Source organism: Mrakia frigida (assembly GCF_051309035.1).
Source record: "Mrakia frigida strain ATCC 22029 unplaced genomic scaffold BDY24scaffold_4, whole genome shotgun sequence".
NCBI classification, from domain to species: Eukaryota; Fungi; Basidiomycota; class Tremellomycetes; order Cystofilobasidiales; family Mrakiaceae; genus Mrakia; species Mrakia frigida.
The window spans coordinates 818,111-846,003 of NW_027481277.1; the positions used below are offsets into that span (position 1 = coordinate 818,111).

The following is a 27,893-nucleotide window of genomic DNA, read 5'->3' on the forward strand; positions in this document are numbered from 1 at the left end:
TTGAGGGCTGCAGGAGAAAGAGAGACGTCAACAAAGCGAAGTTCAAGTTCACGACGCCTGGGACGGTACTTACTGGGAGAGGAAAAGCCTACGAGTGAGTGCCGACATCCCATTTCTTATCTTCTTCATATGGTTTTCCCGACTCCTACGAATCTCGAGAAGACAAAGCTGGAAGAATGAAAACGAGAGGGCAAAAGAAAAGAAAGTCGAGCGACGATCGACCTCTCCTCCTCCCTTCCCTCCCAACCACCATGCCCACAACAACCTCCAATCGCGGAATCTACTCCACCCGACTCGCTTCCGAACCCAGCGAAGCAAGCGCAAGCTATCACGCTCCAACCACCCCTTCTCCTGCTTTCTATCCGTTCGTCTCAGAGCGTCCAACTTCCTTTCGTTCGAGCTCACAGACCCTCCCTCCCTCCTTCCCTCCTTCCCTCTTCCCTCTCGTTCGTTTACTCACCCTTTGCCTTCCCTTTCTTTGCAGTCCCACGCCAACGTACCCAACCTCGAGCTACCCCTTATCAGGCGCTCCTTCTCGGCTCGCTCACTTTGGGACGGATCAGGTCGGAGTGATAGGGAAGGATGTTCCGAGGGAGATCCTGAGGGTTGAGAGGGATTTTTCGAGTGGGGATATAGCCCAGTGAGTGAAGAAGGAGTGTTGCTCTAGAGGAGGAGAAGCTGACTGGCTTGGGGCGTTCTTTCGCAGGTTCTATACGTCGTATCCGTTGGAGTTGGAAGGGAGGGTGAGTTGAGCTCGTTTCTCGTTTCTCTTTCTCGTTTCTCGTTCTCTTTCCTTCCTCTTTGGACTCAAGCTGACCTCCATGGATTCATTTTTTTTTCTTTCTTTCTTTCCTTCATCTGGATCTTCACAGGTCACTCCGTCTCAATTCCAAGACCTCATCAACGACATCAACGCTCTCCTCCTCCAAGCCAACTCCTTCTCCCACGCCGTCGTCGACAACGTCCTCATGGTCGTGACGTTCCATTTGAGCTTGCTGGTCAGGCAGAGTCATTTTGAGAAGGTGAGTGCACGCTTTTACTTTTTCGCTTTCAGCCACCTCAAAGAAGAACCTGCTTGCTTGAAGCTCGAGTGGGAGAAGAGTCGAGAACGGCTGACCCTCGTTTCCGCCTTCGTTCATCTGCTACACTAGGAACTCGACCGCCTAGAACGGATCATCGAAACCAAGAACATCGAGATCTTCAACCCCGCTGGCTTGAACGTCCTCAGTCCGAGGAAGAAGGCGTTCTTGTTTGTGAGTCGTCCGGTCGCGACGTGGCTCGTCCTGCAGGCCTCCTCCTCCGGTTTCCGTCGCTGATCCTTTCCTCTTTTTTTTTCTCCTTCTTGTTTCGTTCCGTTCCGATGCGATGTGATTCAGTTGGAGATCGAGTGAGTGAAAGCCTTCTCGCCTCCTCTCCTCTGCTTCTGTGCCCCTTGTCGGTCGCTGACCTTTGTTTTTCTTCAACGTTTCTTCGTCGGAAGATACTACTGAGCTCTCTGTCGGCGTCTCGAGGAGGAGAAGCAGATCGTGTAGGGATCTAAGTGTTTTGCAGTTTTTTTAACGATCTTTATGCCCGTCTATACGTCTTTGCGAGTGACGAAGAAAGGGAAGAGGATCTGCCTCTCGTCGTCGTCGTCGGCCTTCGACCCTTGCTCTCTTTCTCATCGCTCTCGTTCAGAGCCATGGGAGCGTATATCACCAGCAAAGCAAGCAAAGAAAAGAGTGCCAAAAAGGAAAGAGCGAGGGGAGCGAGAGAAGCGAGAAGAGACGTCGTACAAAAAAAGGGGAAAGAGAAAGAGAAGAAAGAAAGCCGATCCAGGGAACGTAAAAAGGGAACGAGGTACGATGATTGGAGAGTGTTCTGCTGTATGAGCAAAGCAAGGAGGTGGCACTGGAAGAGATAGGAAGGGAAGGAGGAGAGAAAGAACGAGAAACGAACCGAAACGCGACGAGCGGGACGCGACAACGACGACGAGAAAGGAAAGGAAACGAGACCAGACGAGGGAGCGGGAGAAAGAGAGGAGGGTAGCACTACGTAACAGGAAATAGAAGAAACCAGAGAAGGAAAGCAAAGAAAGCAAGAAAGTTCCAAGAACACCAAAACCAAAGCAAAACGAACGAACCGAAACCCACGCTCAAACGCGTCTTCTTCCTTTCTCGACCTTGACCGAGTTAGTCGGCGAGTTCGAACGCGAAGGCGGGCGTGGTGGGGAGGGAGGAATCGGAGGAGGGCGGAGACATCGAGAGGCAGGGGGAGAGGGAGGGAGGGGAGACGGTTCCGTTGCCTGAGTGCTGAGGCTGGAACTGGGGAGGAGATCCGATGTTGACGCTGTTGGTGTTGTTGATGAAAGAGGGGAGTTGAAGGACAGGAATTTCGATGGACGACGAGGAGGGGGACGAGGAGGAAGAGGAGGAAGGTCGTCCGTGTTTGTTGTCGTTGTCGTTCTTCTTCTCCTCCACCTCGTTCGATCCTCCCTCCCTCCCTCCCATCGACAACTGCTCAAGCTGAACCACCACTCCCTCTCCCTCTTCTTTCCTACAGTCCGACCCAACCTTCGAGCCCCTTCGTTCCAACGAAGGTCTCGTCGTCTCCTCCTCCTCACCCTCCTGCTCCTCCCTCCCCCAAACCCTCCCCAACACCTCCCCAAACACCTTCCTCTCCCTCCTCCAGTTCTTAAACTTTGGTCCCGTCGTCAACCAGTCCAGCTCCTTCACCTCGACGAGCAACTCCTCGCACCTCCTTCGAGTGTCCTCGACGGGCGCGTCGAGGTCGAGGTCGAGCTCGTCGAGCTGGGAGCGGAGGGAGCGAAGGCCGACGAAGAGCGTTTTGAGCGTTGGAGTTGAGGTGGGACTGAAAGAGTTGGGTTGGGGTTTGGGAGGAGAGGAGGTAGAAGAAGAGGGAACGAGAGGTTTGGCGTTGTTGTTGTCGTTGTTGTTGTTTTCGACGGGCGGGAGGGGAGGAGGCGTCGAAGTAGGAGGGACGAGAGGGGAGCCTGATCCAGGGACGAGAATCCTAGCTTCCGGTCGACGATGAGGGGAGTTCTCTGGGGAGGGAGGAGTGAGGGAGAGGTCCGGGGACTGTGTGGGTTGTTGGGTTGAGGTTGAGGTTGAGGCTGGTGGGGAGAGAGGAGCAGCAGCGGGAACGGGTTGAAATTGGGATTCTCTCTGCGAGTGTTCGAAAAAAAGGCAAGAAGAGAAAAAGTTGAGCTCAACTTTGAAAGGGAAGGAAACGAAACGGAACCCTCTGTTCGGCTTCAACCTCAAACCAAAGCTCACCTTCCTCCTCGCCTCCGTCTCCATCTCTCCCACCATCCTCCTCCACCTCCCCTCCCTCACCCTCCTCTCCTGAGTCTCCAACAATCTCCCCTGAGCTTGATCGATCCTCCTGAGCTGCTGAATCAAACTGGGAAGCAACGCGGGAGGAAGGAACAGGAGGAGGTGGTCGAGTTCGTCCATCGGAGCGAGTCGAAGAACGAGAGCTGGAGCGGGAGCTGCTGAAGGTTGGTCTCGACGACTGGTAGTACTACTTCTCGTTGGAGTAGAACGAGGAGAGGTTGCTGAGCGAGTTCTGCTCGCACTGGCGGGAGGGAAGAGTCCGTTCCTTGATCGATGATCGGAGGGGGAGGGTCGAGGAGGGAGGAAGTCGTCCATGTTTTGGTCTTCGAAAAGATAAGTTTCTGGGAAGGACGTGGTGGTGGTGGTTGTTGGTTTGGAAGAAGGAAGAAGAAGGAAGTCTAATCCGTCCCTCCTCCCCTAAGGGAAAAGGGAGTCAGGGCAGGGCTGATCAGGCACGGAAAGTGTGAATGATCGGAGGCGAAGGCGAAGGGAGTGAAGCAGCGAAGTGGTTTGGTCGAGAGCCGAATAAAAAGAGTGCTAAGGTTCGTTGTAGAGAGCTGAAGGGTCAGAGGAAGAAGGTCAAGAGAGAGAGAGAGAGTCAGAGGTCGAGAAGGAGGAGCAGGGTCGTGGTCGAAGGAAAGGAGAACGGAAGGTTGAGCTTCGACTTTTCCATCTCCTCCTCCTCCCTCCCTTTCTTCTTCCTCTCTTCTGCTCCTCAAATTCTCCAGACCCTCCATCGCTCGTGTTCGAAGCAAAGTTTCGATTGTTATAATAAGTAACGACGTCAAGCCGATGGAACCAAAGAATTAAAGGAAAGGAAGGCAGAGGAGAGGAAAAAGGGGACTCGCGAACCCAAAACAAAACATACCCGCTACCCAAGAGAAGAAAGGACAGAAACCTAGATTAAAAGGAACGACTAGCTAGTTCTTCTACGAAGGAAAGAAAGACCTACACAGCAGGCATCGAGATGACCTTAGCTCCTCCATCGTTGGAAGCAGCCGCGGTCCCACTGGAGACCGACGCGCTGGGGGTCGCGGTAGCAGCGACGACGGTTCCCTCGGCAGCAGCAGTCGCGGTAGCTACGACGGCAGGCTCGGTAGCAGCGACGGGAGTAGAAGAGTCGGCGGCGACTCCTCCGATTCGGAGGGACTGTCCGAGAAGCTCAGGGGTGGCAGGGTCGACTGGGAGAGGGAAAGAAGAAAGAGGAGGTGTCAGAACAGGGACCAGTCGGTCGAGAAGGGGAGAAGGCAGCTCACTGAAGGCGAGAGCAGGACCAGCGACGACTAGCAAAAGGGGAGGAGAGGCTTGGTTAGCTCCGACGAGGTTTTCGAGACTGAGACGACAAGAAGAGCTCACTGGTAGCGGCGTCGGCGTTGATGACGTTTCCGTTGATGGGCTGTCCGTTGCTAGTGACGTAAATGTACTGTGGAGGTCGACAAGAAGAAGGAGAAAGTCAGGAGAGAAGATCGAGAACGAGGACTCGACGCGTCGACGACGAGGACTCACGACGGGTCCAAGGAGACCATCGGGAACGACGCAGGAATCGAGAGGGAAGACTACCGAGGTGACGGCTCCTCCGGTGAACATGTGGCCTGGAGAGGGGTAGAAGGGAGACTCGACGGGTCAGTGGACGTCGAACGGGAGACGAGGAGGAGACGAGGAAACGAACAGAAGAGCTGGCCAGTGACGGAAGGTCCAGAGGAGGAGAACGAAAGCTTGGATCCAGACTGAACGGCTCCAGTATCGGCGGTGACGGTCAAGGTAGCAGTAGCTGACGAGATAGAAGGAGGGAGAGAAGAGTCAGCGTCGTTGGGACGGACGAACGCTCGACGCGACCTGATCAAACTCACCGGTGACTCCCAAGGGAGAGAGATCGCAACCGCCGGTAATGAATCCACCAGCCAACGAAAGGATAGCAGGAGGGAGAAGGGCCTGGTCGAAAGCTGGAAGAAGAAAGAAGACGGATCAGTCGAGACTTCGAGGAGCAAGAGAAGAAGGGGAGGAGGACGAACCAGCGGGAGCGTACTGTCCGAGAGTGAGACTGTTGAGGAGCGAAGAGTGTCGAGCCTCGATGGTGAGGATCTGAGCAGCAGAGATCAAGATGGCCTTATCGTCGATGATGGTGGAAGCTCCAAGGTAGGCAGAAGTTCCGACGTACTGTCGCAGGAGGAAAAGGAAGAGGTCAGCTCGAAAAGAGAGACAGAGCTTGTTGTGAAGACGACGAGACGAACCTCGAGGACTCGAGCGGTAGCGATAAAGGTAGGCACATCGGTGAGAGCCGCAGTGAAGTCGAAACTGCGAGAAGAGGAGGCCAAGGTCAGGCTTCGAGAAGGAAGGAGACGAGGAGGGGAGAGGAAAGAGTGACTGACGTGCAGGTCTTTGCGATGGGGAATTGTCCGACGTTCACGATGGCAGCCTCGAGAGCAGTAACGTGAGCAGCCTCGTCCTTGCTGACAACACCGAGCTGGTAGCGGATGAGAAGGAAGGAGAAACGAGGTCAGTCCTCGTGAGCGACGGGAGGAAGGGGAGGGAAAGAGCACGACGGAGTTGAACTCACCTGCTCAGCGACGAGAGCGGACGAGACGAATCCAGCCGAGGTGTACTGCTCAGGAGTGAACTTGGCGAGAGCCTGGATGTAGAACTGAGACTCGAGCTCTGAAAAGGAGGAGAAGAGGAAGAGAAGAAAAGAATCAGCAGCCGGAGGGAGAGGAAACAGGGGCTGAAGACAGAAAGAAAGCTCAAAAGCTCGGTTTTGGGGGATAGCTGGGAATCTGCACTTACGCTCGAGAGTGTACGCAAACTGCAGCACGATAGCACTAGCAGCTTGCCTCCTTTCGAGCTGTTCTCTCGACCACAGGGGAGCGGCGACGACGGAGGAGATGAGGGGGAGGAGGGAAGCGGCGAGCGCGAGAGGTCCGATCATGTTGAGTTTTGAAGGTGGGTTTTGTGGTGGGGATTAAGGCGAGAAGGGAGGATAGGAATTAGGGAGTGTGAGTTCGTTGACTGGCAGCGAAGAGTTGAGGAGGTTGAAGTAAAAGTCGAAGAAGGTGCCCGCCTGAGAAGAAGGAAGGAAGAAGAGGGAGGGAGGGAGGGAGGGAGGGAGAGACGGTCAGCTTGAGCTTGAGAGCGCTCTAAGACGCATCTATGCCTTGAGGCGACTCACCTGGGGAGTTGAGAGAGGATAGGAAGGTGAGAAAAGGAAGAAGCGAGTGGAAGAGGAAGATGTGGTTGAAGGGGGAGAAGCAAAAACTCCCACCCTTTCGTCGTCCTCCTCCCTCGAACCTCCTCCTTTCCCCCTGAGCCCGGCATGGTTACGGAGGGGCTTGTTTGGTTCGCCTCTTTCCTCCTTCCCTTTCTTCCTTTGAGATCTCTTCTAGAGAGAGCGGAGCGGGACGCCGCCGTTCTTTGCATTGTATCTCGTGCGTCTCCTGAGCAGAGAGAGAAGAGGGAGAGAAAAAGAGATGAAACGCGACGCGTTCTTGCTCTTCCCGCTCACGTCTTTCCTTGAAGCTGGTTCTGCTTCTTTCCGAGTGAAGGTGAGATCCGAATATACAGACGGTCTGAGTAATCAATCAAACTGCGAGAAGATACGGGCAAAAAGCTAGCGAAACTGAACGAAAAGAGACAGAGATGGGACGAGGAAGGTCGAAGTTACGAGGAGGAGAGGTCCTGTAGGAAGGAAGCACGAAAGGGGACGTGTGAAGATATCCTAGATATCTAGAACTTGGAGAGAATCTCTCCAGCGGGAGTCCCGATCCTAGCCTCTTCGTGCTGTCCCTGGGGAGGAGAGGCGACGCGTTCGCCGTCGTGGACGGGGAGTTGGATGGGAGCTCGACCGTAGGAGTGTTCGTGCATGTTGCTAGTCCAGACCTGACAGAACGAGAGATGTTATAAACCGAGGGGTCAGCTTGTAGCGAGAGAGATAAAGCAGAGAAGAGAGAAAGAAAGGATCAGACGCACCTCGGTTCGTCCTCGTCTGTGCTCGAAGAAAGCGATCCCAACGAGGAAAGCGAGCTGGAACTGCAACGCAATCCAACCGATCCAGATAAAGGCACCGTAGGCGGAAGATACCGAGTGCTCGACGGTGACAAGGCAAGCAGTGACTGGAAGAGAAAAGAAGCGGAGGGGAGTCAGCGATATCTTCCTCTCGGCCGTCTCTCTTCGACTTCCCTTGAACTCACTCAACCACTGAACGGCGAGCACAGCAAGGATAGCGAGCTCGAATCGGATCTGAGTGACGATGTACTCGGGCCTGATGGCTGCGACGAAGAAACTAAACGAGTCGAGGACGAGAGAAGGTTCAGTCGACGAAGCGAGATCGAACAGCGAAGAAGAAGGATGAAAACTCACCCGTTGTAAGCTGAAGCAACGAGGGTCATCACTCCGAGAGCCATTCCGTATCGGATCATATCTCCATCGTGGTAATAAACTGTAGAGGAGAGACGGGAGAGGAAAGATCAGCTTGCGATCTGCGTCGAGGCGAAGCGAGGGGAAGGGCGACGGAACTCACGATTGGCCTGAAGCCGGGAAGAGAGAGGAAGTAGTTTTCGTCAGCAATCCGTAAAGGACTCAGCATCAATGAAGGAGGACTCACGGTAGCTGAGATGATGAGAAGGCTGAAGGAGGAAGCAGCGATAACGGCGTAAAGGACGGCTCGAACAGTCTTCGTCTTCCCAGGGAGAGGAATAGAGATCGTGAGGACGGGAGGGTTCTCGAGGAGGTCGGACATGCTGAGAGGAGGTCGGAAGAGTTGGTGATGGTTCAATGGAGAGGAGCGAAAGAGAAGGAAGTTAGCTTTTTGGCATCTGCTCGTCGGTCACCCAAAAGGGCGAAGCGAGCGTTCGGTTTGGACCTGCGGGAAAGGAAGCGAGGAATCTTGATGGAGGAAGTCGATCCTCATCCTGAAAATATGTTGATGACTGCTATAGAGGGTCCATCGCAACGCATGATTCAGTCCTGCAGCTCAGGACAGGGAAGGAAGACGATCGACGCGTCGACGACGTGGAGTCGAATGGGAAGGGAAGGATGGGCGTTGTGAAACAGAGAAAGACGTGGAACTCACAGTCCCATATGGGTCCTTGCGTTCTACTGTGATGTAATACGTAGTCTGTAAAGGAGGGAGAGAGAGGAAGATCAGGGAGCTCGGTCAGTTCGAAGTAAACGACGCGACGAGAAGGTGAAAGCACGCGTCTTCAAACTCACAGGGACAAAATGTGTAGACCTTCGAGTGCGGAACTAGGTCGAGTTGAAGAGGGAAGACGGCTGTAGTGGAGCTTCGAACGTCGCGGAGGAGGGGTCGAAGAGGTGGAGAGGGAACGCGAGCCGCGTCGAGGTCCGGATGTAGAGCTCTTCGACGGCCAGCGGTCGAGAACCTCCGGTGAGACGGTCCATGGAGAAGTGATAGACTCGATAATCTTGTTCAACGATGGTGAAGGTGAAGGATCGGACGTAGTAAAGGGAGAGAGATGGGGCTCGAGTTGAGGTTGGGAGTGGGACGACTGAGAGCGTGAGAAGAAACAGGAGATATAGATGAGCTTTTCAGATCTCGATATTCGAAGAAAACAAACCAGAGCGTACCAGTCGAGAGCCAAAAAAAAAAAAGGGTTTCCTCATCTGCTCGTATCGGTTGATGTCGACTTTCCTGTAGAGGAGAGGAGCTGTGAGTGAGCTCGAGGATGGCGAGGGACACGAGGGAGGTCTTTGCGAGGGTCGGAGTGTCACAGAATTGGTGGATGTGGTGGTGTAGTTCGATGGGAAGAGAGGAGAGAGGCTTGATTGAGGCCGATGACCCTCTTTGAAGGTGCTGAGGGGAGGACGAGTCGGGGAGATGAGAAGTGATGGGGACGAGGGACGAGGAGGAGGAGGTTGGAGGAAGAGGGTCCATTTCGTCGACTTTTGAAGCATAAGGAGAGGCGATGTGGGTACGAGGATGAAGAGGGGATAAAAGAGCAGTCAGAGGAGTGACCTAATAGGTTTCGAGAGTCGTAGGTCGCAATGGTCGTTCTGGAGGAAGGTGGGAGAGAGGAGGGAGGAAGAGGTCGAGCTCGAAAGTGAGCTCGACCTTCTTTCCTTTCTTCCTCCTTAACGACCAGCATCCCTCCCTCCCTTCCAATCTTCAAACCTTCGTCAGGATGCCATCCCCTTCTCCTCCCTTCCCTCTCCTTCCTCTTGAAATCAAGAATCACATCCTTCGATTCTGCGATCCCTCCACGCTCGCAAAGACGGCTCGAGTCTCACTCGCCTTCCTCGAGCTCTCCTCCCCGATCCTGTACGAGGACGTCCACATCCATGGGTTCGAGCATCTCAAGCTTCTTTTCTGCTCAAGGGTGAGTCATGTCCCGAGTCGCACTCCCGTCGTACTCTCTCTGATTGTCTGTTCACTTTCTCTTCTTAGAACAGAGCCGTCCTCTCTCCCTTCCAACCGCTCCCTTCCTCTCCCTCTCCCAAATCCGAGACCTCTCCTTCTGTTCTCTACTGGAAGATGTCTCTCCCACCACTCCCTCCGACTATCATCTTCCCCTCGACAGGATACCCTCAAAAACCTCACTCCTCCTTCGGACCTGCTCCTTCGACTTCACCTACTCCGCCAACCTTCACCCCCACTCGCATGATCCCGAACTCCTCATCGAATCCCTCTGCGACCTCGTCGATCCCCTCCACCTCTCTCTTCTCGGAACGGGCACCGGTGTGTGTGTCGCTACTGGAGTCTGTATGTACCCGGGAGGCTGGAATCGCTTGGAAACCCTGACTCTCGGCTCGGTCGACCTGAGGAATCCTCTCAGAAAGACGGTCGCGTCGTCGTCGAACTTTCGTCAAGTCACGTACGACGTTTCGGAGAGCGAAGGAATGGATTTGTACGGCCATATAGGGGATCTGGCCCAGGATTTGCCTTTGCCCAGAGAGGCGAGGGCGCTAGTCCTCGTTGGGTCTGAGGAGGGGAAGAAGAAGGTTTTAGAGCAGGTCGCCGAGGAGAGGAGGGACCTAGATTCCGGACAATGGACGGATAGGAAACGAGCACTTGCTCAGCTGGAGGTTCAGATCAAGCAGTCAACTTGGTAAGTCCATCACCAAGTCTTTACACCGAGTAGACCTCGCGACTGACGTTTCTCTCTTCTCTTCGTCTTGCCAGATCGACACGCCGAACTCTCCTCTCTCTCTCCCTCGCTCCGCTCTGACCATACTTCGATACTGTAGCTCGTACTCTTAGGATCTCGATGATTTTTGTATTCCCTCACTCTTCATCCTTTCTCTGAAGCGAGCCGAACCTTTCCTCGAGCACAATCCGAAAAGGGCACGACGCGTCCGACCGATTGCTCTCGACCTTCGGACCCTCGTTCTTGCTAAAGAACCGTGCTTCCAACTGAGCCTTGTTCACATTCCTCTTTCTCAGATCTATACCTTTAATCACGCCCTCGTCTACAAAGGCGGTCGTCGAAAGGATCATTCCTCAGCTCAAACTCTTTACAAAAATCCTCCCTCTCCCTCTATTAAACCCTCCTAACAACCTCCCCGCCAACAAACCTATGATCACTCAACTTCCCTCTCCACCTCCCTTTCCCCTCCTCCTGCTCTCGTTCATCCATCCCGCTCTCCACGACCCCGTACCTCTCGACCCCCCACCCGCCGCCGCCCTCTTTCACGCTCTCGTCGTACAGGAAGATGAAGTCGATCTCGCTGGGCGTGTCGAGAGGGAACCCGGAGAAACCGGTGTAGGTTGTTCTGGGACCGAAGGCGTGGGAGGAGGAGAGGCGGGAGAGGGAGAGCTGGGAAGAGGAAGGGAGGAGGGAGGGGAGGAAGTGGAACGGTGGGGTTGGAAGGGTGTGGGAGAGGGGAAGGGTGAGAGCTTGGTAGCCTGCTTCGTTGGAGGGGGAGTCTGGATAGGATAGATTAGCAAACGAACGAAAACGAAAAACGAAAACGAAAAGACCAAGTCAAGACGCGTCGACGCGACATGTCTCTCTCCTCCCCCAAAAAAACAACAACAGCATCTAAACCACTCACTCAAATCCCCCATTAAAACCACCACCCCTTCCAGTCTCTTCCCATCCCCTTTCCCCAACGTCTTCTCCACCCTCCTCGCCGTCTCGGGGACGATCCTCCTGAGCAACTTGCCGCTCTCGTGGCGAGCGACGAGACCTCGGTCGTCCCAGTGGGTGTTGGCGAGGTGGATCAGGACCTGGTCGCGGTGGTCGAACAAGGTGAGGAGGGTGGCTAGGCGGGGTTGGGACTAGGTAAGAATAACAAGCAAAAAGAGAGAGAGAGAGAGAGAAAGAAAGGACGTGGGGGTTTGATCAGCGAACGAGACGACGCGTCTTCTCTTCCTCCCTCCTTCGCCTGATCATCTTTTTGCTCACCGCATCCCAACCTCTACTCCCCACCTTCTCCGGCGTCTCGGAAAGCCAAACGTACTCGACCGAGAGCTCTTCGAACCGGTCCGAGTTGAAGAAGATCGGAGCGTACTCTCCCTGAGTGTCGCCGTCGTCTCGACCGACGCCTACGTGCGACCAGGAAGGACCGAGGAGAGCCTTAAGGTCGAGGAGTTGGGTGTGGAGGCATTCTTGGAAGCTGTGGAAAAGTGGAAGAGGTTTGTTAGGGAGGAGGGAGGAGAGAGAGGGAGAGAGACGGGAGGTTGAAAAGACGACGACGAACCCTACGATATCGTGATCGAGGAAGTAGAGTTGATCTCGGATGTGCCATCTTCGTTCTGACCAGGGCTGCAGTAACCTCGGGATCAAATTTCAGAGTCAGCTCTCTCTCTCTCTCGTCAAGAAACGAAACATCGAAGCTCACCCTCTCCCCTCTTCCTCCTCCTGCTTTCTCCTCCCTCCCGTCTCCCTCTTGCCCTACGGGAATGGTCTCCCTCCAGCTTCCATCGTACCGCAAGTTGAAGGTTCCTACTTTGAACCTCGCTACGATCTTGTCTCCTTTGCCAGGAGGAGGGAACGGTTTCTGAGGTCCAAAGGTCGAGTCCATTGCGGGGAAGCAGAAGAAGAGAGCGAGGAACGAGAGGCCAGAGAGAGCGAGCAAGCCCAGGTAGAGATACGAGCGTTTGGAAGTTGAGCGACGAGGAGGAGGGAGGTCTGAGGGTAGAAGAGGAGGAGAAGGAGATCCCATTTGGTTTCGGGTTGTTGTGGTTGAAGAGAGAAGGAAGGAAGAGGAAGGGATCGCATTGCGGATCGGGTATGGACCGAGCTCAACCAACTTCAGGTCTTTTCGTTCTTTGATCTTCAACCACCATCTCGTCGAAAGAGAAAAAGAAAGACAATGTCTGAATTTATCGGCAAACTCTCCAACCTCATCGCCCGAAACACTCGAAAATCCTTTCTTCTCACCTTCGGAGGTGAGTCTCTCGGCCCATCTCTTTCTCCCTTCTCTCCTCCTCCTTCTTTCCTCTGGCCCCGCCTCCCTCTCCGAAGCTCATCCTCCCTTTTCCTCGTTCGTTCGCTCAAGTGGGATTCTACGCCATCTCCGCCCTCGACTTCCGGACCCGAGACGAATCCAACACGTTCATCTCGGACCAAGCCTCGAGAGAGGACTCGTTCTACCTCACGCTCGAAGGTCAACAGGAGCTCGCCATCGCGAGGGAGATCAAGAGGAACGAGCATCGCCTCAGGATCGAGCAGGAGAAGGAGTTGGAGAACACAGAGGAAGGAAGGGAGGAGTTAGAGGGAAGGAGGGTCGAGAGGAGCTTGAGGTTAGTACAAAAACACTAAGGAAGGAATCGAATGGAATGGAGAGGGAAGGGGCGGAGCGCTGACCTCTTCATCTATCCTCCCTCTCTTCTTCGACCCAACACCAAAAAACCCGCTTCTATAGCCTCCGCTACAAAGCCACCAACCTCCAGTACGAACTCCTCAAACTCGAACGCGAGATCGACAAGCACGAAACGACGCAGAGGATGCAGACCCTCGACAAGGTCCGGATGCTCAGGAACGCGAGTTTGAAGGCTGGCGCCCAGCAGCAGCAGCAGGAGCCGTAGACTTTGATTGTTGTTGTGTTGTATTGTATTGTATTGGTTTTTTTGGGGTTGAAGGGAGGGGTTTGGTCGGGAAAGAGAGAGAGAGAGAGAGAGGGTGAGAGAGGGAGGGAAGGGAAAGATCAGGAGATGGGCTCGTATCTCGAGAGCTCAATCTTCGTCTGAAGCTGCTTATCGTGAGATCTCGAGAGCTAGAAGAAGTTCACGAGCGGCAGTTGTGGCTCGTCCCAGAGGAGAGGGGCCTCCTTCGTTTCAAGCGAGTCCCAGTCGTCTGAGAACGAGCTAGACTGGTCGCGTCTTAACTCCCTTTTCCCCTCCTTCTCTCTCTCTCTCTCTCTTTCTCTCAAACCGAATCCGAAAAAATGACAAGGCTGAAAACACGTGAATAAAGCCGAAGACCAGCCGAAAAAAAACTTAAGTGTACAACTGAGAGAGAAAACCGAACCGAAAGCCCAAAGAAAAAAACGACGTGTGTGAAGACTCGTCGCCACGAGACGTCCGTGTGTGTGCGAAACGAGCTCTCAGAAAAAGAAGAACTTCAACTCCACTCGGGAACCGAAAAACTCTACTACTCGACCCTAACCAGCTCTCAAAGCGTGAACCACCCACTCCCACCCCCGCTCCCACCGTTCGTCCCTCCTCCTCCTCCTCCTGCTGGTTCCACCAAGACCGTCTCTCCCTCCTTCTCCCCAGCTTTCAACTTCTGCAACGCCCGTCGCTCGAGGATCGTCAGCGTTTGCGCTGCTGGTCGGGTCGAGCACGAGTTGGGGAGGAGGTCGAGGAGGGGTTGAAGGGTGAGTTGAGGTTGAGGTTGAGGTTGAGGTTGGGAGGGCGGCGGTGCTGGTGCTGGTGCAGGAGGGAGTTTCGTAGGGAGGTTTTTAGGGAGGAGGAGAGAAGCGAGGGTTGTGGAGGTGAAGGTTCGGAGGGAGGATTTGTAGGTGGATAGATCGGGAGGGGAGGAGGAGGAAGCTGAAGTCGACGCGTTGGAGTTGGATTCGACGGGGGAGGGGACTGGTGGTGGTTGTTCCTCTCCTGCTGTTGCTCCAGCTCCGTCCCCAACGAAGGTATCAAAGATCCCTCTCCCACCCATCTCGAGATCCTTCCAGAGGTCGTCGCCTGAGATGGAACCGTCGACCAGACCACCGACGGCGCCTCCTCCGAAGTCCATGCTTCCGACTCCACCTCCTTGGAAGGAAGGGAACTCGAGAGGTGTAAAACGAGTGGTGTAGATGGGAGCGTTGTTGAGAGCAAGAGGATCGAAGGTGGAGAAGGAGGGTGGGAAAGGGAGGGCGAAGTTGGGGAGAGGTTGAGGTTGTTGTTGAAACTGAGAAGGTTGCGGGTTGGGGAACGAGCTGTAAGCTTGGTCGAGAGGTGGAGCGGGAGGACAGGATCCGGAAGGAGCGAAGGTCGTGGGTGGAGGAGGGTTGAAGGTGGTGGAGGAAGAGGAAGAGAACTTGACGGGAGGAGGGAGAGAGGGAGGAGGAGGGTTCGAGGAGAAGTCTGCGACGCGATCGAACGACGGGAAAAGGGGAGAGCAGTCAGGTTCCTGGTTTCGTCAAAGGTTCGTTGGTGAAGCTGAGGGTGGAGAAAGAGTGATACTCACTGGAGAAACCCGTCCATCGAGGTTCTTCGAGAGGAGCCGACGGATCGTCCCAGTGCTGCTCCTCTGATCCCTCGACGCTCTCCTCAACCGTCGAATCAGAGCGAGCTCTCTTCTTCCTTGGGGACGACGACGAGGATGTGCTGGATTTCCTGGAAGAAGTTGCGTTGCTGGTGGTAGAAGAGGAGAGGAGATCGTCCTGATGGAATTTCTGACGATGTCGAAGGAGCATGTCGCTGAGCGAACGGGAGAGAGGAGAGAAGAGAAGCGTCAAGTCCTGAGCTTTGAGATGTATGTTCCCCTATGTGTTGGGAGAAGACGAGGAGGCTCACTTTCTTTGGAAGCGTTCAGGGCAGAGAGGGCAGCCTGAGAGAAGAAGAAGAGGAAAGAACGAAAAGGAACCGAGATGTGAGCTGAACAACCAGTCGTGACGTCTTCGAGATCACCGAAAGCGAGTCGAAGAGGACGAGAAGTGTGCTAGAAAAGAGGTGAGGACGTACCGTAGGGCTTCTCTCCAGTATGAGTTCGACGGTGCCTCTGCGAGAGAAGGGAAGGAGGGAGGGAGAAGAGGGAAGGCGAAGAGGTCTGGTGAGCTCGGAGATGGTCGACGACGAACCGCTGTTTCCACTCACTTTGGCATGCTGAGCTCGAGAAAAAGTCTTGTCGCAGTCGGGACCTGGATAGGAAGAGATGAGGGCACAAAGGGGTGAGCTGCGTCGCTTCAAAAAGAGGAGAGGAACGAGAACAAGGGTCTAAAAGAGGTGAGAAAAGGAAGAGAAGGAGGGGGCTCTCTTTTCCAGAACAAAGGCGACGCGCTGGAGAGAGCGGAGGGAGAGAGGCTTACAAGGGTGAGTTCCTGCTTGTGGCATGGTCGAGGGAGAGGTGAGACGATAGCTGGAGGAGAGGAGTCTCGGATGCTGGTCTTTTGGAGGTTGGGGCTCTAGTAGAGGGAAAGAAAGGGAGTCTTGCTGTCTCTGGAGTCGGAAGACGTTTCCTTCTCCACTTTGACGTCATCTTCTAGAAGGATTCAAGGTTTTCTTCTGATGAACCAAATTTCAGGAGCCGGATGTAAACCTTTCAGGGAGGAAGTTAGTAACCATTGTTCGAGCTGTAGGCTATCTAAGCTTGGGCTAAATTATACCAGACATTGTTTTTTTTTTTTTATCGAAGCATCTGTTTGGTCTCCTTTGAGTTCGTCCTCCTCCCCCCTCCCTGCGTTCTTCGTGTTTCCCTCCGTTCTCGCTTCCTTCCTTTGCTCTCCTCGACCACCCCGGTGCTGGTAGCGTCCCCTCTCTGGTGAATTATCCGTTCAGCTTGCAGGCGATTCTCGAGCAAGAGTCTCGAAAAGCGAGCAGAGGGTGGTCAAACAACGACGACGCGTCGCGTTACTGACCTTTTGTCGATTTCTGGCTTTCATCTTGCACCCGCGAGCTGTTCATCCGCTTCCTATGTTCCAAGTTCACCATCTTCCTCTTCCTCGGCGCTTCATTGTTGCTGGATCAACTCGAAGCGAAGGAACCAGATCCTTGAACGCCGCAGGAATGGGGTGGGAGGATCGAGAGAAAGTTTGAAGCTCTGCGTGAAGAGTTTTCACCTGGGATTGCGTAAGGAAATTCGAGGTCCTACCTACCACTGACTTCTTTAAGATCCGACCCTCAGCATTTTTTTCAGCCCTTCCTCGGATCCTAATTCCTTAGTTGCCCCTTAAGGAGAGCTCTTCTCAACGGCCAAGTCGCCTCTCCCCTCTTCTCCCTCCACTCCACCTCTCCCTCTCCCCTCCCTTCCTTGGAGCTTTTTCTTCTCGAAAACAAGCGTCACAGCTGTATACACCAAACCCCCTATGGACGTGGCTTCTCGTTTCGGTCTTGTTAGCTTTGAGGAGGGTCAGTTTGCAGGGAAGACGGTGAGGTAAGCTCCTTCCTTTGAGAAAGCCAGCTCGAGCACTTCTAGGGATCTTGGTTTCGTCCCAGAGAAGGAAGGAGGACTGATACGTATACTTCTCCCTTTCTTCTTTCCCAGGTTTCGCCTGGAGCTAGCTCAAGAGCCCACCGTAGGAAGGAAGGTGAGAGAAAGCTCAGAGCTCTCAGACGCTCTTTCGTTTCATTCACTCCTTGGAATGACTTCATTGATCGCTGAAGCCCGCTTCGCTTCTCGCTCTCTTCAGTCTGGAGAGAAGGATCGTAGACCTCTCGCCAACGTCCCCATCGTTCGAGTTTGGATCTCAGAGGTTTACGCCGATGGCAGCGAAGCGAGGGTGGACGAAAAGTGAGTTGAGCTCAACCTTCCTCCTCCCTCTCCTTGGTTGGTTCTTCGGTTTTCTCTGGACTTCCTCCTTCGATCCGTCGCCTGACTGACCTTCTACGAATCGGCTGAAATCACAGCTCTATCGACCCTACGAGTCTACTATGCTCCGTCGACCTTTGCGCTCCTGTGTCGTCGATGAATCCTCTCTCGTCGCCCTCTGGCCAAAACGGACCTTCGGCCTCCTCCCAGCCTTCTTCCTCCAACCCCTCCTACGCCTCCTTCCCAATGCACCACCAAGCCTCTACACCTTCGTCGAGCAACTCTAGTACCTCCTACCCCTCCCACGGTCTTCCTCCTCCAGCACAGAAACGAAACCACGCCAGGATCCCAGCAGGAGGACGAGGAGCGAGCTCGTCGGCGTCTTCCTCTACTGGAGCGAGCAGCAGCAAGAACGGGAGCGTAGTTGGGAGCTTGAACGTATCCAGTGGAGGGAGTGGGAGTGGGAGTGGTACGATGGGTGGTTCGAGTGGGATGGGGAGCAACGGGAGTGGTGGTTGGCCTGCGGTGCCTGGAGGAGGGGAGCACGTCGCTGTTCCGTCGAAGACGAAGATGAAAACAGTGAGGAACATCTTTGGGAGTGAGTCTCGTTCAAACTCTGTCATCTTTGACTTCTCCTCGAACTTTCTCTCTGTTCGTATGGCGGACTCTGACGAGCTGACGATCTTGTCTCGACTCCTCGCTTGACGCAGACCTGATCGCTCCAGCAGTTTGCCTCACGGATCTCGACGACGAAGCTGGTCTTTGGTTCATCTATCAAGTGAGTTTTGTCTCAGCTCTTCGCTCTCTCGACGTACCTGAATCTTACGCCTTCGCCCGTATCGATTCACAGGACATCGCCATCCGAACGGAGGGAGTCTATTCACTTCGATTTTCGCTCGTCGACCTCGACTCTCGAACTCCCGACTCTCAAGCCCACGCTCCTATCCTCGCAGAATGCTTTTCGAACCCTCTCACCATCTATGCACCGAGAAAGTGAGTGCCCGATTCCGTTTCTCTCTTCGTCGTTCCAAATCGAAACCAATCGAGCAGTCGGATCCAGAACTGACCTGGTTCCTTGCTTTACCTTTCAGTCATCCTGGAGTACCACCATCCACGAAACTAGCAAAGGTGCGTCTTGAGCTTCTTCTCTCCGTCGTCCGTTCTCTCTCACGGCCGAACTGACGCGTTTCCTCTGCCCTTCTCTCGCCTCAGCACTTCGTCTCCCAAGGTTCGTCCTTTCCCCCCAGCAGCTACTTTTTTTTTCCTTTTCTGACTCTCCAACTGCTCTCTCTTCCTCTGCACTCATCAGGCTATCGACTCAGTCTCAAGAAGGGCGGCTCTTCCAGCTCGAGGAACAACAACCGCTCCCCTCCTCCGCTTCCTCTGTCTTCTCGAAAGCGACGCTTGTCCAACGGGTCGGACGCTACCGAATTGCTGGATGGAGAGGAAGACGATGCGGATGATATCGATGGCGTTGGAGAGGACGATGAGGCTGGAGGGAGTTTGATGAGTGGGAGTGACTGAGGAGAAGGAGGAGTTTTTCGTCGTCGTCGCGTCGTCTGTCTGTTTTTGTTGCCTTCTCTTCCCCTTTCTGTCGGCTCCTTCGTGCCCTGATACATTTGTTCTGTTCCAAGTGAATCGACTTCTACCTTACTACTTCTGTACTGCTCTATACCTTCTCCTTCGATTCCTTCGTCCCCACAGCATCTCCCTTTCCGCTCCCATCGATTACTGCTCTCCTTACTTTCTGACTCCTTGCATATCCCTATTCTCTTCTCTTCCCACGCATCGTTCGTAGCTCTTCGTACTAGTCTAGTCTACTTTATCTCGTTTCTTTCGTCCTCTCAGCATGATCGTCCCTTCTCGCTCCTCTCTTCTCTCATACATGTCACGTCCCCGTTATTTTGCTTCTATATTCAGCTTCACGACTTGAGTACTTTTTGGTTTCAGGGAGAATATAGCATAAGATCAAACGACGACGACGCGTCACAGCCCTCGACTCCTCTTCCTTCTCTCTTCATCGGTTTCCGACGAGGTTGTCCCTCTCGCAGAGAACGACCTTCTCCTCCAACGCAGGGCACTTGGGAGCTCGATGCCCGTGAGCCATTCGAGTCCAAGCTCTGCGAATCGAAAGGGGAGGAACGAAAAGCGAAGGTCAGCTCGTCGCGTCTCGACTCGCCTTCAATTCACAACAACCGCTCGTCGGAACATAAGCTCACCTCTCGTACTGAGCAGGACTCTTGACTACCACCCCGAGCTCTTCAGCTGATCTGAGAACGAAGCTCGAGTCCCTGAGGAACTCTCGAGCGGCAAAGATCACATCCGCTCGACCTTCTCTGAGAACTCCTTCGGCTTGGCGACCTGTAGTGAGCAGTCCAACGGTACCGACTAGAAGGTTTGGATGCGCTTTCTTGACAGCTTCGGCGAGAGGAACTGTGTCGGAAGAGAGAGACAACGACCAAAGAAGCACGACCATCAGCGACTCGGTTTCGAAAACGAAGACGAAAGGAACAGATTCACCTTGGTACCCAGGACCAACTCGGATCCTCTGATCAGCCCAGAGACCTCCCGAAGAGACGTCGATGAGGTCGACTCCGATCTTCTGCTCGTGTGAAGAGAAGAGGCAGAACAATCAGCCCTTGAACCGACGCGTCGAGGATTGAACGAAGAAGTTACTCACAGCCAACTCTCCAGCAAGAGCGACGGTTTGCTGAATTCCCCACTGCTTCCACTCTCCAGTCCTCTCGTCTCTCTCAGGTCCTTCAGCCCAGTCCGTTCCACTGACTCGGTAGAAGAGAGGTCCGTCCCAGTTCGTTCGAACAGCTTTGGCGATTTCGAGGGAGAGTCGGATTCGGTTCTCGAAGGATCCGCCGTAGCGATCGGTTCGGATGTTGCTGAGAGGGGAGTTGAAGGAGTGGAGCAGGTAGCCTAAGAAGACGACGAGAGAGAGCGGGAAGAAGGGGGGAGTAAGCGAAGAGATAGAAAGGAAGGAGAGGGACGGAGATGGACTCGCCGTGGGCACCGTGGATCCTTCGAAAAGAACGATAACGTCAGCTTCAAGTTTATCTCACAAGTGGTAGTTCGGCTCGGCTCACTCGATGAAATCGAAGCCAGCTTCTTTCGCTCTTCGAGTGGCATCGACGAACGCCTGAACGACGCGAGCGAGGTATTCCTCCGACGCTTCCTTGGGCGTAGCAGTTGCTTCGGTTTGAGCGATCGGACTGGCACCGTAGACTTTAACAAGCAACCAGACTTCGAATCAGCTCGGAATGAGCAGCTGAGCAAAGAAAACAGCGACTCACTCTCGTCCCAACCTCCCTGAATTCCGACGTGAGCAACTTGACTTCCCGATCCGATGCCGGTATTCTGAGCGAACATCGAGACTCCAGAGCTCTTCCTTCCAGCGTGCTGAAGTTGAATCCCGATGAGAGTTCCTGCTCGCCGACGAACGAAGAGAAGTCAGCGACGGAGACGCGTCGAGGAAACGAGGAAGGCAATTAGAACTCACCTTGAGTGTGAGAGAAGTTGACGATTCGTCTGAGGGGCTCGATCTGAGAATCTTGCCAGAGTCCTGCGTCCTCGGGAGTAGATCGTCCTGAAACAGGAAGAGGAGGAAAGTCGTGAGCTCGAGTCGGAAGAGAGGAAGATCGAACCTCTCACCTTCAGACAAAACAGCGGTCGCTTCCATACAAATCGCTCCTGCTCCTCGGACTGCGAGAGATCCGATATGAACGAGGTGCCAATCGGTGGCGTGACCGTTGTCAGAGGAGTATTGACACCTACAGCGAAAAATCGAAAAGTGAGCTCGAGGTTCCCTTCCTCCTCCTTTTCTCCTCCTTCCTCTCTCCGAGCGAGTGAAGGAAAGCTGCTCGACTTACATGGGTGAGACGAAGAGTCGATTCTTGAACTCAACACCTCGAATGGTGAGAGGGGAGAAGAGTTTCGTCTCTGGTCCACCAACGGCTCGAGTTCTGTCGACGAGTTCAGTTCCGACGGCGGGAGTGTTGAGAGGGATGAAGTCTGGATCAGAAGGAGGAGAGAGAATGAGGAATGTCAGCTTCGTACGAGGAAGGAGCAGATGAAATGAAGAAGAGCGAACAGGGAGCGTCAGGAACGGCAGGGCTGAGGATCTTGGTCCCAACGGTCGACGAGGCGGGAGAGGAGGAGATGGTTGGATCGATGGTCATCTTGAAGCAGCGGTCGAGTGAAGCTAGGATCTGTGGGTGGTTGAGAAGATGGTGGTTTGGATTGAGGGGGAGACGAAGAAGAGGGAAAGCTCAACCGAAACAGAAAGTCCGTTCCCATCCATCGCTGTCGCGCTCGAGCTGACGCGAGAAAGAGCGAAACCGACGGGTCCGAGGGGGTACCATCAGCTTTTGAAGTATTTTCTGAAGCTCCCGGAAGATCGGGAGCTGGAGTAATCGGAAAGAAAGAAGGAGCCGGTCAGCTGGGGCGAGGAAAAAAGCAGAGCTCGACGCGTCGAGTTTCGATCACGAAAACGCAACAACGCACCTTCTCCTCCGTTGGTGTTCAAAACAGTGAAGCCTTGGGGGAAAAAATTCTAACACTCGAGTCAGGCAAGGCACGGACGCGTCAGAGGCTCGACGGAACTCGAGACTCACTTTTTCGTCCTCCCTCTCTCCCTCTCTTCTCTCAATCCATCCCTCCTCTCACTCTCTTTCAACCCAAACCTCACTCAAAAGAAAGTACAAACATACCAATATATCTTCATCTACCGATAGACCAACTCCAGCACCCCTCCTTTCGCCCTCGCAAACTTCCTCATCGCCCTTTCCAACCCTCTCTCCCCTTCCCACCCAACCTGGAACCTCACACACAACGCGTCCGAGTTCGTCTCCCCATCGAGCATCTCGACCGTCAACGAAGGAGGGTACTCCTTGTCCCCCCATGAATACCGAGGCGGAGGAGGAGGGAGCTTCGAGGACTGTTTCTCTCGGTCGCCAGCGGAGCGAGAGGAGAGGTTGACGCCGATGGGTTTGGTAGAGGAGGTGGTGTTGGTGTTTTGGGAGAGGGTGGAGGTGAGAGGGAGGACGGTTGTCGGTTGTTGCTGGTTGGAGTTGTGTCGAGAGGGTGGTTGTTGGTGGCCTAGTCCGTGAACGGCGGTGGGGAGGTCGTTGAACGTTGTGCTGTTGAGGTTGGTGGAGTAGGGGTTGTTGAGGCTGCCGATGGGAGGGGAGCCTTGACTGGGGAAGGAGTAGGCCGATTGGGAAGTGTAGTGATGAGGATCGACGTGTTGATAGGCTGGGAAGCTCGTCGTCGAGCTGGCCGTCCGGATCGATCTGTTCGAGAAACCTGACTCTCCCGCGTCTCCTCCTTTTAGGGATCCTGCTCCTCCGTGACGAAGCTGTTCCTCCTCGAAGTCCAGCTGCTGCTGCTCCCACTCCTCCAGCTTCCTCCAGACTGGCCAGCGATGTACTCGACGAAGGAAGCCCTTGATGACTCCGAAGGAAACGAAACGACGAACGTCGATGCCGAGGGAGACAACGTCGTAGCGGCGCATCCATTCGGAGACGGTGAGGCCTGGACGGAGGTGGGTGTATAGGCGAAGAAGGGTTGGCCATGAGGGGTAGGGGAGACGAGCTGTGAAACCCCAGAGAAGAGGAGGGAGTGAGCTTGAGGAGACGAAGAGAGCGGAGGGAGAGAGCGGGAGGGGACGAACAGTCTCGCATCGAATAAGGAGCACACTCGTCCATGACGTGGGATGCTTCCGAGAGGTACTGAAGAGCGGGCATGACCGTGTACATGTTGGCGTATCTGAAAATGAGAAGGGAGAGAGACGCGTCAGGTCTCGAAAACTCGGAGGAAGAGACGAGACGAAGAGACGAACTGGAAAATGTCGAGCAGCATGGCTCCTGATAGAACGAAAGATGCGAGAACGGTCAGTTTATCTTCGAAGAGAACTGTGGGGAGGAAGAGAACGAACCTTGATAATATCTGCGAAGCGAAACAAGCCAAAGATCAGTCTCGAGCGTCGAGACGTCAGAGGGGAAAGAACGAAGACGACTCACAAGAGATGCTCGATGCAGATCCTGGTGAACGTACTCGTCGCATCGGCACACTCAGCAATCTTCTTGATGTGTCGAACTCCATCGATGTACTTGACAACCTGAGGAATTCCAACGAGCAAGAGGTCAGCTCTGTCGACGCGTCTCGACCCTCCTTCCGGCTTCGACCTCGATCTCACCTTATCCATCGTCAAATCCCAGTTCGGTTCCCTCATCTTGGCGAGATCAATCAAAGGCAGAGGGACATGCCAGTCTTCTACTTTTGGTGGGCTGAGAACGAAGGAAGAGGGAGAGAGTCAAGTCAGCTTTCGATTTCGTTTGGACGCGTCGAACGGGAGTTGGGTTGGGAAGGACTCACTTGGGCAGAAGAGGAAATATCTTGATCTCTATCGAGTTGGACTTGTCGATCGGTATACTCGTCTCGGCATAGGAGTTGAGATCTTCGAAGAGTTGCTCGAGGATCTGAGGGATCTTGTGGGACGATTCGGGGGAGGAGAGAAGACCTGATTCGGCCTGGGTTGGACGAGCGAAGATTCCAGCAGAACAGAGGATGGAAGGGGTCAGCCTTCCCTGCGTATCAAAACTCTGGCCTCCAGCGAGAACCGGTCGAAGAAAAGGAAGAGCAGACGCGTCGCAAAAAAAAATCAACTCACCTCACAAGCCCTCAAAACCCTCGCCACCTTCCTCACCACACTTTCAAACTCCCCTCCTTCATACTTCCACCTATCAAAAACCCAACACACGTTCCACCTGAACCTGTTCCTCGCATACTTGCCTTCGCCCATCATCACGACGGGGTAGGACTGAATCTTGTACGGACCCGAGGTGATGGTGACGAGTTGGTTGCAGAGAGGGTCCTGAGGAACGACGAAGTCCGAGATGGGAGCGAAGGAGAGGAGCGGTTGGAGGGAGGAGGATAGGAGCGAAGGGGTTGGTGGAAGAGAGGCAGAGGAGGAAGGCAGAGGGGAGGGGTGATGGGCGGAGAGGGAACGGACTCGGGATTGGGAACGAGAAGGTGGGAGGGAGTTGGGGAGGGGTGGAGAGTTGGTTGTGGTTGAGATGAGGTTGGCGGGGACTTGGTCTGGGGGTGAGAAGATGTTGACGAGGGAGGGGGGAAGAGAGGGAGAAGGAGGGAGGTGAGCTTCGACCTGTCCTTCCTTTATTCTCTTCCTTCACCTCCCGTTCCACCCACAAACGCCGTCGAAGTTCTGCACTCACGAGTAACCTTCGCTCCACCCGTCTGAGCTGGATCGAAAATAGCGAAGAAAATTCCTACGATTCTCGGAAGGAAGGAGCTGGCGAAAGCGAGGGAAGGAGAGGTCAGCTTGAGCTCAACCTTCTCCTTCCTCCCTTTCCCTCCCAAGCAGATCGGAGAAAGACAGTAGACTACTCACTCATCCTGATCAGCATCCATCTGAATATTCCCTACACCTAAATGCTCGTACGCTTCGTTCCGTAGTTCAACGAGGGTCGGAGGACGACGAGATCGAGGGCGAGAGGTTGAGGTCGAACGTCGTTCGTGTTCGGGTTCTTGGGGAGGAGAAGAGGAAGACGAAGAAGATACAGCTGGTCGAACAGGTTCTGAGCCGTGCTGTCGTGGGTGGCAGAGAGAGAGTGGGCGAAGAGCTGCTTCGAGAGAAAACATGGCCGAGGGAGAAGGGAGGGAGAGAGAGAGAGGGAGGTGAGGTGGTTCCAGTCAGCTTCTGGTTCCTCCTCGGCAGATCTTTTCAAGTGGACTCGCGTGATGTGCGAGGGGATCGATAAGAAGATGCACGAACCTCTTGGAGGTTGACTGATGACAAAAAGTCGGAGTTGGCGGTTCAGGAGAGAGAGGGAAGACAGGGAGGGAAGGAGTTGAGGAAGCTCAAGCTCGAAACCCAGGACGAGATTGCGACTCGACCGGCACGTTGCGCCTTTACGAGCTCTGAGCTTGCTGGAGGCTCTTTCTATAAGTCTTCTAGAGGCCTTCTCTGACTCTGACGGTTTGGCTTCAAGTCGCGGGGGTCGAAACAGAAGCGAAGCGAAAGGAAGGCGAGGAAGGGTTGAACGAAACAGGAGATCATCATCTTGGTTTCGCTCCTGTTCTCCCACGCCTCCTCTTCTTCGCGACGTGTAAAAAAACCTCGCAGGATGAAACTGAATCGAGAGGTTTTCGTATATCCGTTCAAACATCCCCTCGAAATCTAGGGCATCGAAGCGATGATGGCCTTCAACGCATCCTCCGACAGGATCTCGAAGCCTCCCTCCTTCGTCACCTGCAGATAACCAGAATTGTAGTAGTCAGCTTCGAGCGAGCGAAAGAAGTGGAAGAGAATCAGGAAAGGGGTCTGCACTAACCTGTGCCAGCTGAACGTTCTGCTCGTTCAGCTTCTCCTCCATGACCTGCTTCAGAATCTTGAGCGTCAAGAGCTGAGCTTCGACGATCGTCATCTCCTGTGAGAGCGAAGGCGGAAGAGCAAGAGAGTGGTCAGTTTGACGCTTGAGTGGCGAGAAGAGTGCGAAAGGATAGGACGAGAAAGTTGGGTGAATGGGAGGAAGAAGAGACGCGAGAGACGAACCTTGGTGTACTGATCCTGAAGCTCCGCCTGAGCAGCCTCTGATCCAGATCCGATAGCCTTAGCGTCGTGCTTCATGAAGGTTCCCGAGGGGTCGGTATGGAAGCTGGGGAGTGAGGGGAGATGGGGGGGACGGGCGTCAGCGAACGAAGGAGGTGGAGGGAGGAGATGGAAGGAAGGAGGGGAGGGAGGAGGGAAGGAAACGAACAGTTGAGGCCCTCGCTCGTCAACTCCAGCGATCAACAGCGCAACTCCGAATGGTCGACTCTGGAGAGGGTCAAGAAGAAGAGGAACGTCAGTCAACAAAGTCGAAGGACTCTCTCTCGAACGAGGAGGAGGGAAGGGAAAGAAGGAAGGGGAAAGCTCGAGCTCACCATCAAAGCCTCATCGTCCTCCACACTCTCTCCAAACCTCAACGCCAAATCACACACTGCCTGAGCGCAACTCTCCACTCCAACGGGTTCGTCGTACACGAACGAATGGTTCTGACTGGTGACCCTGGCGTGATCAATCATGGTTCGAGCGTCGGCGGTGAGTCCAGACATGGCGCATCCGATGTGAGAGTCGATCTCCATGATCTTTTCGATGGACGAGGATTCGAGGAGTTTGGAGGAGACTCGCTTCTCGACTCCGAGGACGACTCCGTGAGGAGTTCGGATACCGACGGTTGTGGATCCGAGCTGAAGGAGGGGGAGGGGAGGGAGGGAGGGAAGGGATGGAGAGCTCGTCAGCTGGGCCTATCGAATGGAAGCGAAGCGATGGGCTCTCATCTCTGAAGATCAGGGTTTGATAGACGAACCTTGATGGCCTCGATAGCGTACTCGACTAGATGTAAGAGGATGAAGAGGCAAAGGTCAGTGAAGGGCTCGAGAGTCGAAGGGAGGAGAACATCTCTCGAGGTCGAGCTGGAAGGAGGAGAGGCCACGCACCTTGGAAGAGACGTCCTGAGCGAGCGAGGAGATATGTCAAGAGAACGAGATCAGTATCAGTGGGCTACTGTGAATGCTCTCTTGCGATGTAGATCGAAGACTGACCTTCTGGCGAGAAGGTGTTGACTCCTCGATCTGAAAGGAAGGAAGGAGAGATGAGACGAAGGTGAGCTTTCGTCTTCTCTTGCTCCCTTCCGAACCAAGCAAGCGAGACCAACCGTATTCTGAACGTGTGGCGAACATGGAGAAGAAGTGGGAAGAGTGGAAGGGGAAGGGAGAAAAGTGGCTTGGGAGAGATTGATGGTGTTGGGGGGTGAGCTCGAAGAAGGCCGACTCGAGAGCTTCCACGTTTAAAAGTCAAGGAAAGGATTGTAAGGAGAAGGTCGAAATTCATTACAAAGTTGAGAGTGGACAAAACGACGTGATGATCCGAGGCAGCGACATGGGTATAGAACCAAACTTAGGGGTACCAAAAGTCTCAATTATAGATGAATTTTCGCGGTCGAGGGAGAGGGAAAGGAAGGGCAAAGAGACTCGTCGCGACGCGTCTTTCTGGAGGCCGATGTAGGTCCTCTCTGCGACGAAGACGCATCAGCTGACTTGTCAAATGTTTCAGGGGCTCGTATCTAGTTATCCGGAGAGGTTAGCGATCGTTTTAGCAAGAGAAAGGGGGCCATAGAGGACGTGAGAGCGAAAGACACGACGCCCTTGTTCGACTGTTTCCGGTTTTGTGATGATCTTCTCGACTTCTAGAAGCTCCCTAGTCTAGTTGTTTTGAGACAAATACACTACTCTGAGTATTCTCTGCCTTCCCTTGCGGCCTGCGAGGACACTGGGGCTCAGAGAGTCAAGGAAGAGGAGGGGAGGTCGAACAGAACAACCCCGCTCCGTTTTCCGACTCGACCGACGCGTCTCAAAATCTTCGGAACTTGACGGATCTCACGAATCAACTCCAGCGACGTTGTTCTTGATCCACAAGATAGCTCTACATTTCTCGCGTCGCCCTAGCCATGGGGGATCGGCTTCGAGGATGGAGGTGAGACAAAGGGAAACAGCGGGGAGACCAAAAACGCGCCGCCCTTTGTCTTCTTCTTCTGTACTTTCCTCGTCCGTTACTTGGTCAAACGCGTCGCTTGAGGGGACGAGGGATATCGCAAAGAGGTCAGCTACACGCTCGTGGTCTCGAAAT

At 54.2% G+C, this 27,893-nt stretch overlaps 12 protein-coding genes across 12 annotated transcripts; 3 read left to right on the forward strand and 9 right to left on the reverse strand.

Annotated features, from left to right (window-relative positions):
- Nucleotides 1-9: 9 nt before the first annotated feature.
- Nucleotides 10-1,708, forward strand: BDY24DRAFT_378470 (ERF4 family protein). Its single transcript, XM_076638935.1, has 7 exons — nt 10-364; nt 485-640; nt 707-743; nt 873-1,022; nt 1,152-1,253; nt 1,377-1,387; nt 1,481-1,708. Exons 1-7 carry the CDS (start codon nt 177-179, stop codon nt 1,488-1,490), a joined length of 654 nt encoding a protein of 217 aa, XP_076500022.1. The 5' UTR covers nt 10-176; the 3' UTR covers nt 1,491-1,708.
- A 463-nt stretch (nt 1,709-2,171) lies between these two features.
- BDY24DRAFT_412344 (uncharacterized protein) lies at nt 2,172-3,650 on the reverse strand (the record flags this gene model as incomplete). Its single annotated transcript, XM_076643045.1, has 2 exons — nt 2,172-3,164; nt 3,276-3,650. The coding sequence occupies 2 exons, from the start codon at nt 3,648-3,650 to the stop codon at nt 2,172-2,174; spliced, it is 1,368 nt and encodes a 455-aa protein (XP_076500023.1).
- A 430-nt stretch (nt 3,651-4,080) lies between these two features.
- On the reverse strand, nt 4,081-6,564 carry BDY24DRAFT_378474 (ferritin-like domain-containing protein). The gene is made up of 12 exons (XM_076638936.1): nt 6,499-6,564; nt 6,117-6,390; nt 5,893-5,990; nt 5,705-5,799; nt 5,567-5,630; nt 5,348-5,492; nt 5,186-5,278; nt 5,005-5,106; nt 4,842-4,927; nt 4,692-4,758; nt 4,592-4,618; nt 4,081-4,516 (listed from the first exon to the last, which is right to left on the reverse strand). The coding sequence occupies exons 2-12, from the start codon at nt 6,256-6,258 to the stop codon at nt 4,284-4,286; spliced, it is 1,152 nt and encodes a 383-aa protein (XP_076500024.1). The 5' UTR covers nt 6,259-6,390; nt 6,499-6,564; the 3' UTR covers nt 4,081-4,283.
- Nucleotides 6,565-7,052: 488 nt separating this feature from the next.
- BDY24DRAFT_412346 (uncharacterized protein) lies at nt 7,053-8,064 on the reverse strand (the record flags this gene model as incomplete). Its single annotated transcript, XM_076643046.1, has 6 exons — nt 7,053-7,205; nt 7,296-7,438; nt 7,517-7,608; nt 7,686-7,764; nt 7,846-7,852; nt 7,930-8,064. The coding sequence occupies 6 exons, from the start codon at nt 8,062-8,064 to the stop codon at nt 7,053-7,055; spliced, it is 609 nt and encodes a 202-aa protein (XP_076500025.1).
- Nucleotides 8,065-8,570: 506 nt separating this feature from the next.
- BDY24DRAFT_412347 (uncharacterized protein) lies at nt 8,571-9,219 on the reverse strand (the record flags this gene model as incomplete). The annotated part of the gene is made up of 2 exons (XM_076643047.1): nt 8,571-8,833; nt 8,913-9,219. The coding sequence occupies 2 exons, from the start codon at nt 9,217-9,219 to the stop codon at nt 8,571-8,573; spliced, it is 570 nt and encodes a 189-aa protein (XP_076500026.1).
- Nucleotides 9,220-9,348: 129 nt separating this feature from the next.
- On the forward strand, nt 9,349-10,757 carry BDY24DRAFT_205686 (uncharacterized protein). The gene is made up of 3 exons (XM_076636486.1): nt 9,349-9,661; nt 9,735-10,390; nt 10,465-10,757. Coding segments are annotated over exons 1-3 (852 nt in total). The 5' UTR covers nt 9,349-9,466; the 3' UTR covers nt 10,466-10,757.
- A 65-nt stretch (nt 10,758-10,822) lies between these two features.
- On the reverse strand, nt 10,823-12,308 carry BDY24DRAFT_412349 (endonuclease/exonuclease/phosphatase family protein; the record flags this gene model as incomplete). The annotated part of the gene is made up of 5 exons (XM_076643048.1): nt 10,823-11,208; nt 11,337-11,562; nt 11,690-11,900; nt 11,985-12,049; nt 12,126-12,308. 5 exons carry the CDS (start codon nt 12,306-12,308, stop codon nt 10,823-10,825), a joined length of 1,071 nt encoding a protein of 356 aa, XP_076500028.1.
- A 4,333-nt stretch (nt 12,309-16,641) lies between these two features.
- On the forward strand, nt 16,642-19,137 carry BDY24DRAFT_378498 (velvet factor family protein). The gene is made up of 9 exons (XM_076638937.1): nt 16,642-16,819; nt 16,931-16,973; nt 17,076-17,176; nt 17,293-17,792; nt 17,905-17,972; nt 18,045-18,187; nt 18,286-18,322; nt 18,407-18,422; nt 18,504-19,137. The coding sequence occupies exons 1-9, from the start codon at nt 16,752-16,754 to the stop codon at nt 18,716-18,718; spliced, it is 1,191 nt and encodes a 396-aa protein (XP_076500029.1). The 5' UTR covers nt 16,642-16,751; the 3' UTR covers nt 18,719-19,137.
- On the reverse strand, nt 19,132-21,815 carry BDY24DRAFT_378503 (NADH:flavin oxidoreductase/NADH oxidase). The gene is made up of 12 exons (XM_076638938.1): nt 21,707-21,815; nt 21,294-21,606; nt 21,073-21,214; nt 20,855-20,973; nt 20,703-20,789; nt 20,497-20,628; nt 20,290-20,428; nt 20,208-20,224; nt 19,875-20,122; nt 19,715-19,796; nt 19,414-19,627; nt 19,132-19,314 (listed from the first exon to the last, which is right to left on the reverse strand). The coding sequence occupies exons 2-12, from the start codon at nt 21,379-21,381 to the stop codon at nt 19,212-19,214; spliced, it is 1,371 nt and encodes a 456-aa protein (XP_076500030.1). The 5' UTR covers nt 21,382-21,606; nt 21,707-21,815; the 3' UTR covers nt 19,132-19,211.
- On the reverse strand, nt 21,732-24,461 carry NPR2 (nitrogen permease regulating protein NPR2). The gene is made up of 9 exons (XM_076638939.1): nt 23,874-24,461; nt 23,579-23,733; nt 23,400-23,490; nt 23,224-23,321; nt 23,139-23,149; nt 23,043-23,067; nt 22,875-22,969; nt 21,817-22,795; nt 21,732-21,755 (listed from the first exon to the last, which is right to left on the reverse strand). Exons 1-8 carry the CDS (start codon nt 24,006-24,008, stop codon nt 21,927-21,929), a joined length of 1,479 nt encoding a protein of 492 aa, XP_076500031.1. The 5' UTR covers nt 24,009-24,461; the 3' UTR covers nt 21,732-21,755; nt 21,817-21,926.
- Nucleotides 24,333-25,623, reverse strand: BDY24DRAFT_205820 (uncharacterized protein). The gene is made up of 4 exons (XM_076636487.1): nt 25,558-25,623; nt 24,999-25,475; nt 24,615-24,846; nt 24,333-24,515 (listed from the first exon to the last, which is right to left on the reverse strand). The coding sequence occupies exons 2-4, from the start codon at nt 25,390-25,392 to the stop codon at nt 24,380-24,382; spliced, it is 762 nt and encodes a 253-aa protein (XP_076500032.1). The 5' UTR covers nt 25,393-25,475; nt 25,558-25,623; the 3' UTR covers nt 24,333-24,379.
- On the reverse strand, nt 25,404-27,082 carry PUP2 (proteasome core particle subunit alpha 5; the record flags this gene model as incomplete). The annotated part of the gene is made up of 9 exons (XM_076644061.1): nt 26,923-27,082; nt 26,810-26,839; nt 26,705-26,719; nt 26,575-26,600; nt 26,150-26,455; nt 25,984-26,042; nt 25,779-25,881; nt 25,558-25,653; nt 25,404-25,475 (listed from the first exon to the last, which is right to left on the reverse strand). Exons 1-9 carry the CDS (start codon nt 26,945-26,947, stop codon nt 25,404-25,406), a joined length of 732 nt encoding a protein of 243 aa, XP_076500033.1. The 5' UTR covers nt 26,948-27,082.
- Between the last annotated feature and the right edge of the window lie 811 nt (nt 27,083-27,893).

Excerpts from the sequence above, each read along its gene's own strand:
- BDY24DRAFT_378470 (XM_076638935.1), top strand. The coding sequence starts at position 177 with ATGAAAACGAGAGGGCAAAAGAAAAGAAAGTCGAGCGACGATCGACCT. Across the intron at positions 641-706 it reads TCGAGTGGGGATATAGCCCA|GTTCTATACGTCGTATCCGT; the intron begins GTGAGTGAAGAA and ends GTTCTTTCGCAG. Across the intron at positions 1,023-1,151 it reads GGCAGAGTCATTTTGAGAAG|GAACTCGACCGCCTAGAACG; the intron begins GTGAGTGCACGC and ends CTGCTACACTAG.
- BDY24DRAFT_378474 (XM_076638936.1), bottom strand. The coding sequence starts at position 6,258 with ATGATCGGACCTCTCGCGCTCGCCGCTTCCCTCCTCCCCCTCATCTCC. Across the intron at positions 5,991-6,116 it reads GTTTGCGTACACTCTCGAGC|AGCTCGAGTCTCAGTTCTAC; the intron begins GTAAGTGCAGAT and ends CCTCCTTTTCAG. Across the intron at positions 5,631-5,704 it reads CCCATCGCAAAGACCTGCAC|TTTCGACTTCACTGCGGCTC; the intron begins GTCAGTCACTCT and ends CTCTTCTCGCAG.
- BDY24DRAFT_205686 (XM_076636486.1), top strand. The coding sequence starts at position 9,467 with ATGCCATCCCCTTCTCCTCCCTTCCCTCTCCTTCCTCTTGAAATCAAG. Across the intron at positions 9,662-9,734 it reads AGCTTCTTTTCTGCTCAAGG|AGCCGTCCTCTCTCCCTTCC; the intron begins GTGAGTCATGTC and ends TTCTTAGAACAG.
- BDY24DRAFT_378498 (XM_076638937.1), top strand. The coding sequence starts at position 16,752 with ATGGACGTGGCTTCTCGTTTCGGTCTTGTTAGCTTTGAGGAGGGTCAG. Across the intron at positions 16,820-16,930 it reads TTTGCAGGGAAGACGGTGAG|GTTTCGCCTGGAGCTAGCTC; the intron begins GTAAGCTCCTTC and ends CTTCTTTCCCAG. Across the intron at positions 18,188-18,285 it reads ACCATCTATGCACCGAGAAA|TCATCCTGGAGTACCACCAT; the intron begins GTGAGTGCCCGA and ends TTTACCTTTCAG.
- BDY24DRAFT_378503 (XM_076638938.1), bottom strand. The coding sequence starts at position 21,381 with ATGACCATCGATCCAACCATCTCCTCCTCTCCCGCCTCGTCGACCGTT. Across the intron at positions 21,215-21,293 it reads TGCCGTTCCTGACGCTCCCT|ACTTCATCCCTCTCAACACT; the intron begins GTTCGCTCTTCT and ends CTTCTGATCCAG. Across the intron at positions 20,974-21,072 it reads CGACTCTTCGTCTCACCCAT|GTGTCAATACTCCTCTGACA; the intron begins GTAAGTCGAGCA and ends TTTTCGCTGTAG.
- NPR2 (XM_076638939.1), bottom strand. The coding sequence starts at position 24,008 with ATGATGGGCGAAGGCAAGTATGCGAGGAACAGGTTCAGGTGGAACGTG. Across the intron at positions 23,322-23,399 it reads GGGATTTGACGATGGATAAG|GTTGTCAAGTACATCGATGG; the intron begins GTGAGATCGAGG and ends GGAATTCCTCAG. Across the intron at positions 22,970-23,042 it reads ATGCTGCTCGACATTTTCCA|ATACGCCAACATGTACACGG; the intron begins GTTCGTCTCTTC and ends TCTCATTTTCAG.
- BDY24DRAFT_205820 (XM_076636487.1), bottom strand. The coding sequence starts at position 25,392 with ATGTTTGAACGGATATACGAAAACCTCTCGATTCAGTTTCATCCTGCG. Across the intron at positions 24,847-24,998 it reads CATCAGTCAACCTCCAAGAG|CTCTTCGCCCACTCTCTCTC; the intron begins GTTCGTGCATCT and ends CTCTCGAAGCAG. Across the intron at positions 24,516-24,614 it reads ATGGATGCTGATCAGGATGA|CTCCTTCCTTCCGAGAATCG; the intron begins GTGAGTAGTCTA and ends CGCTTTCGCCAG.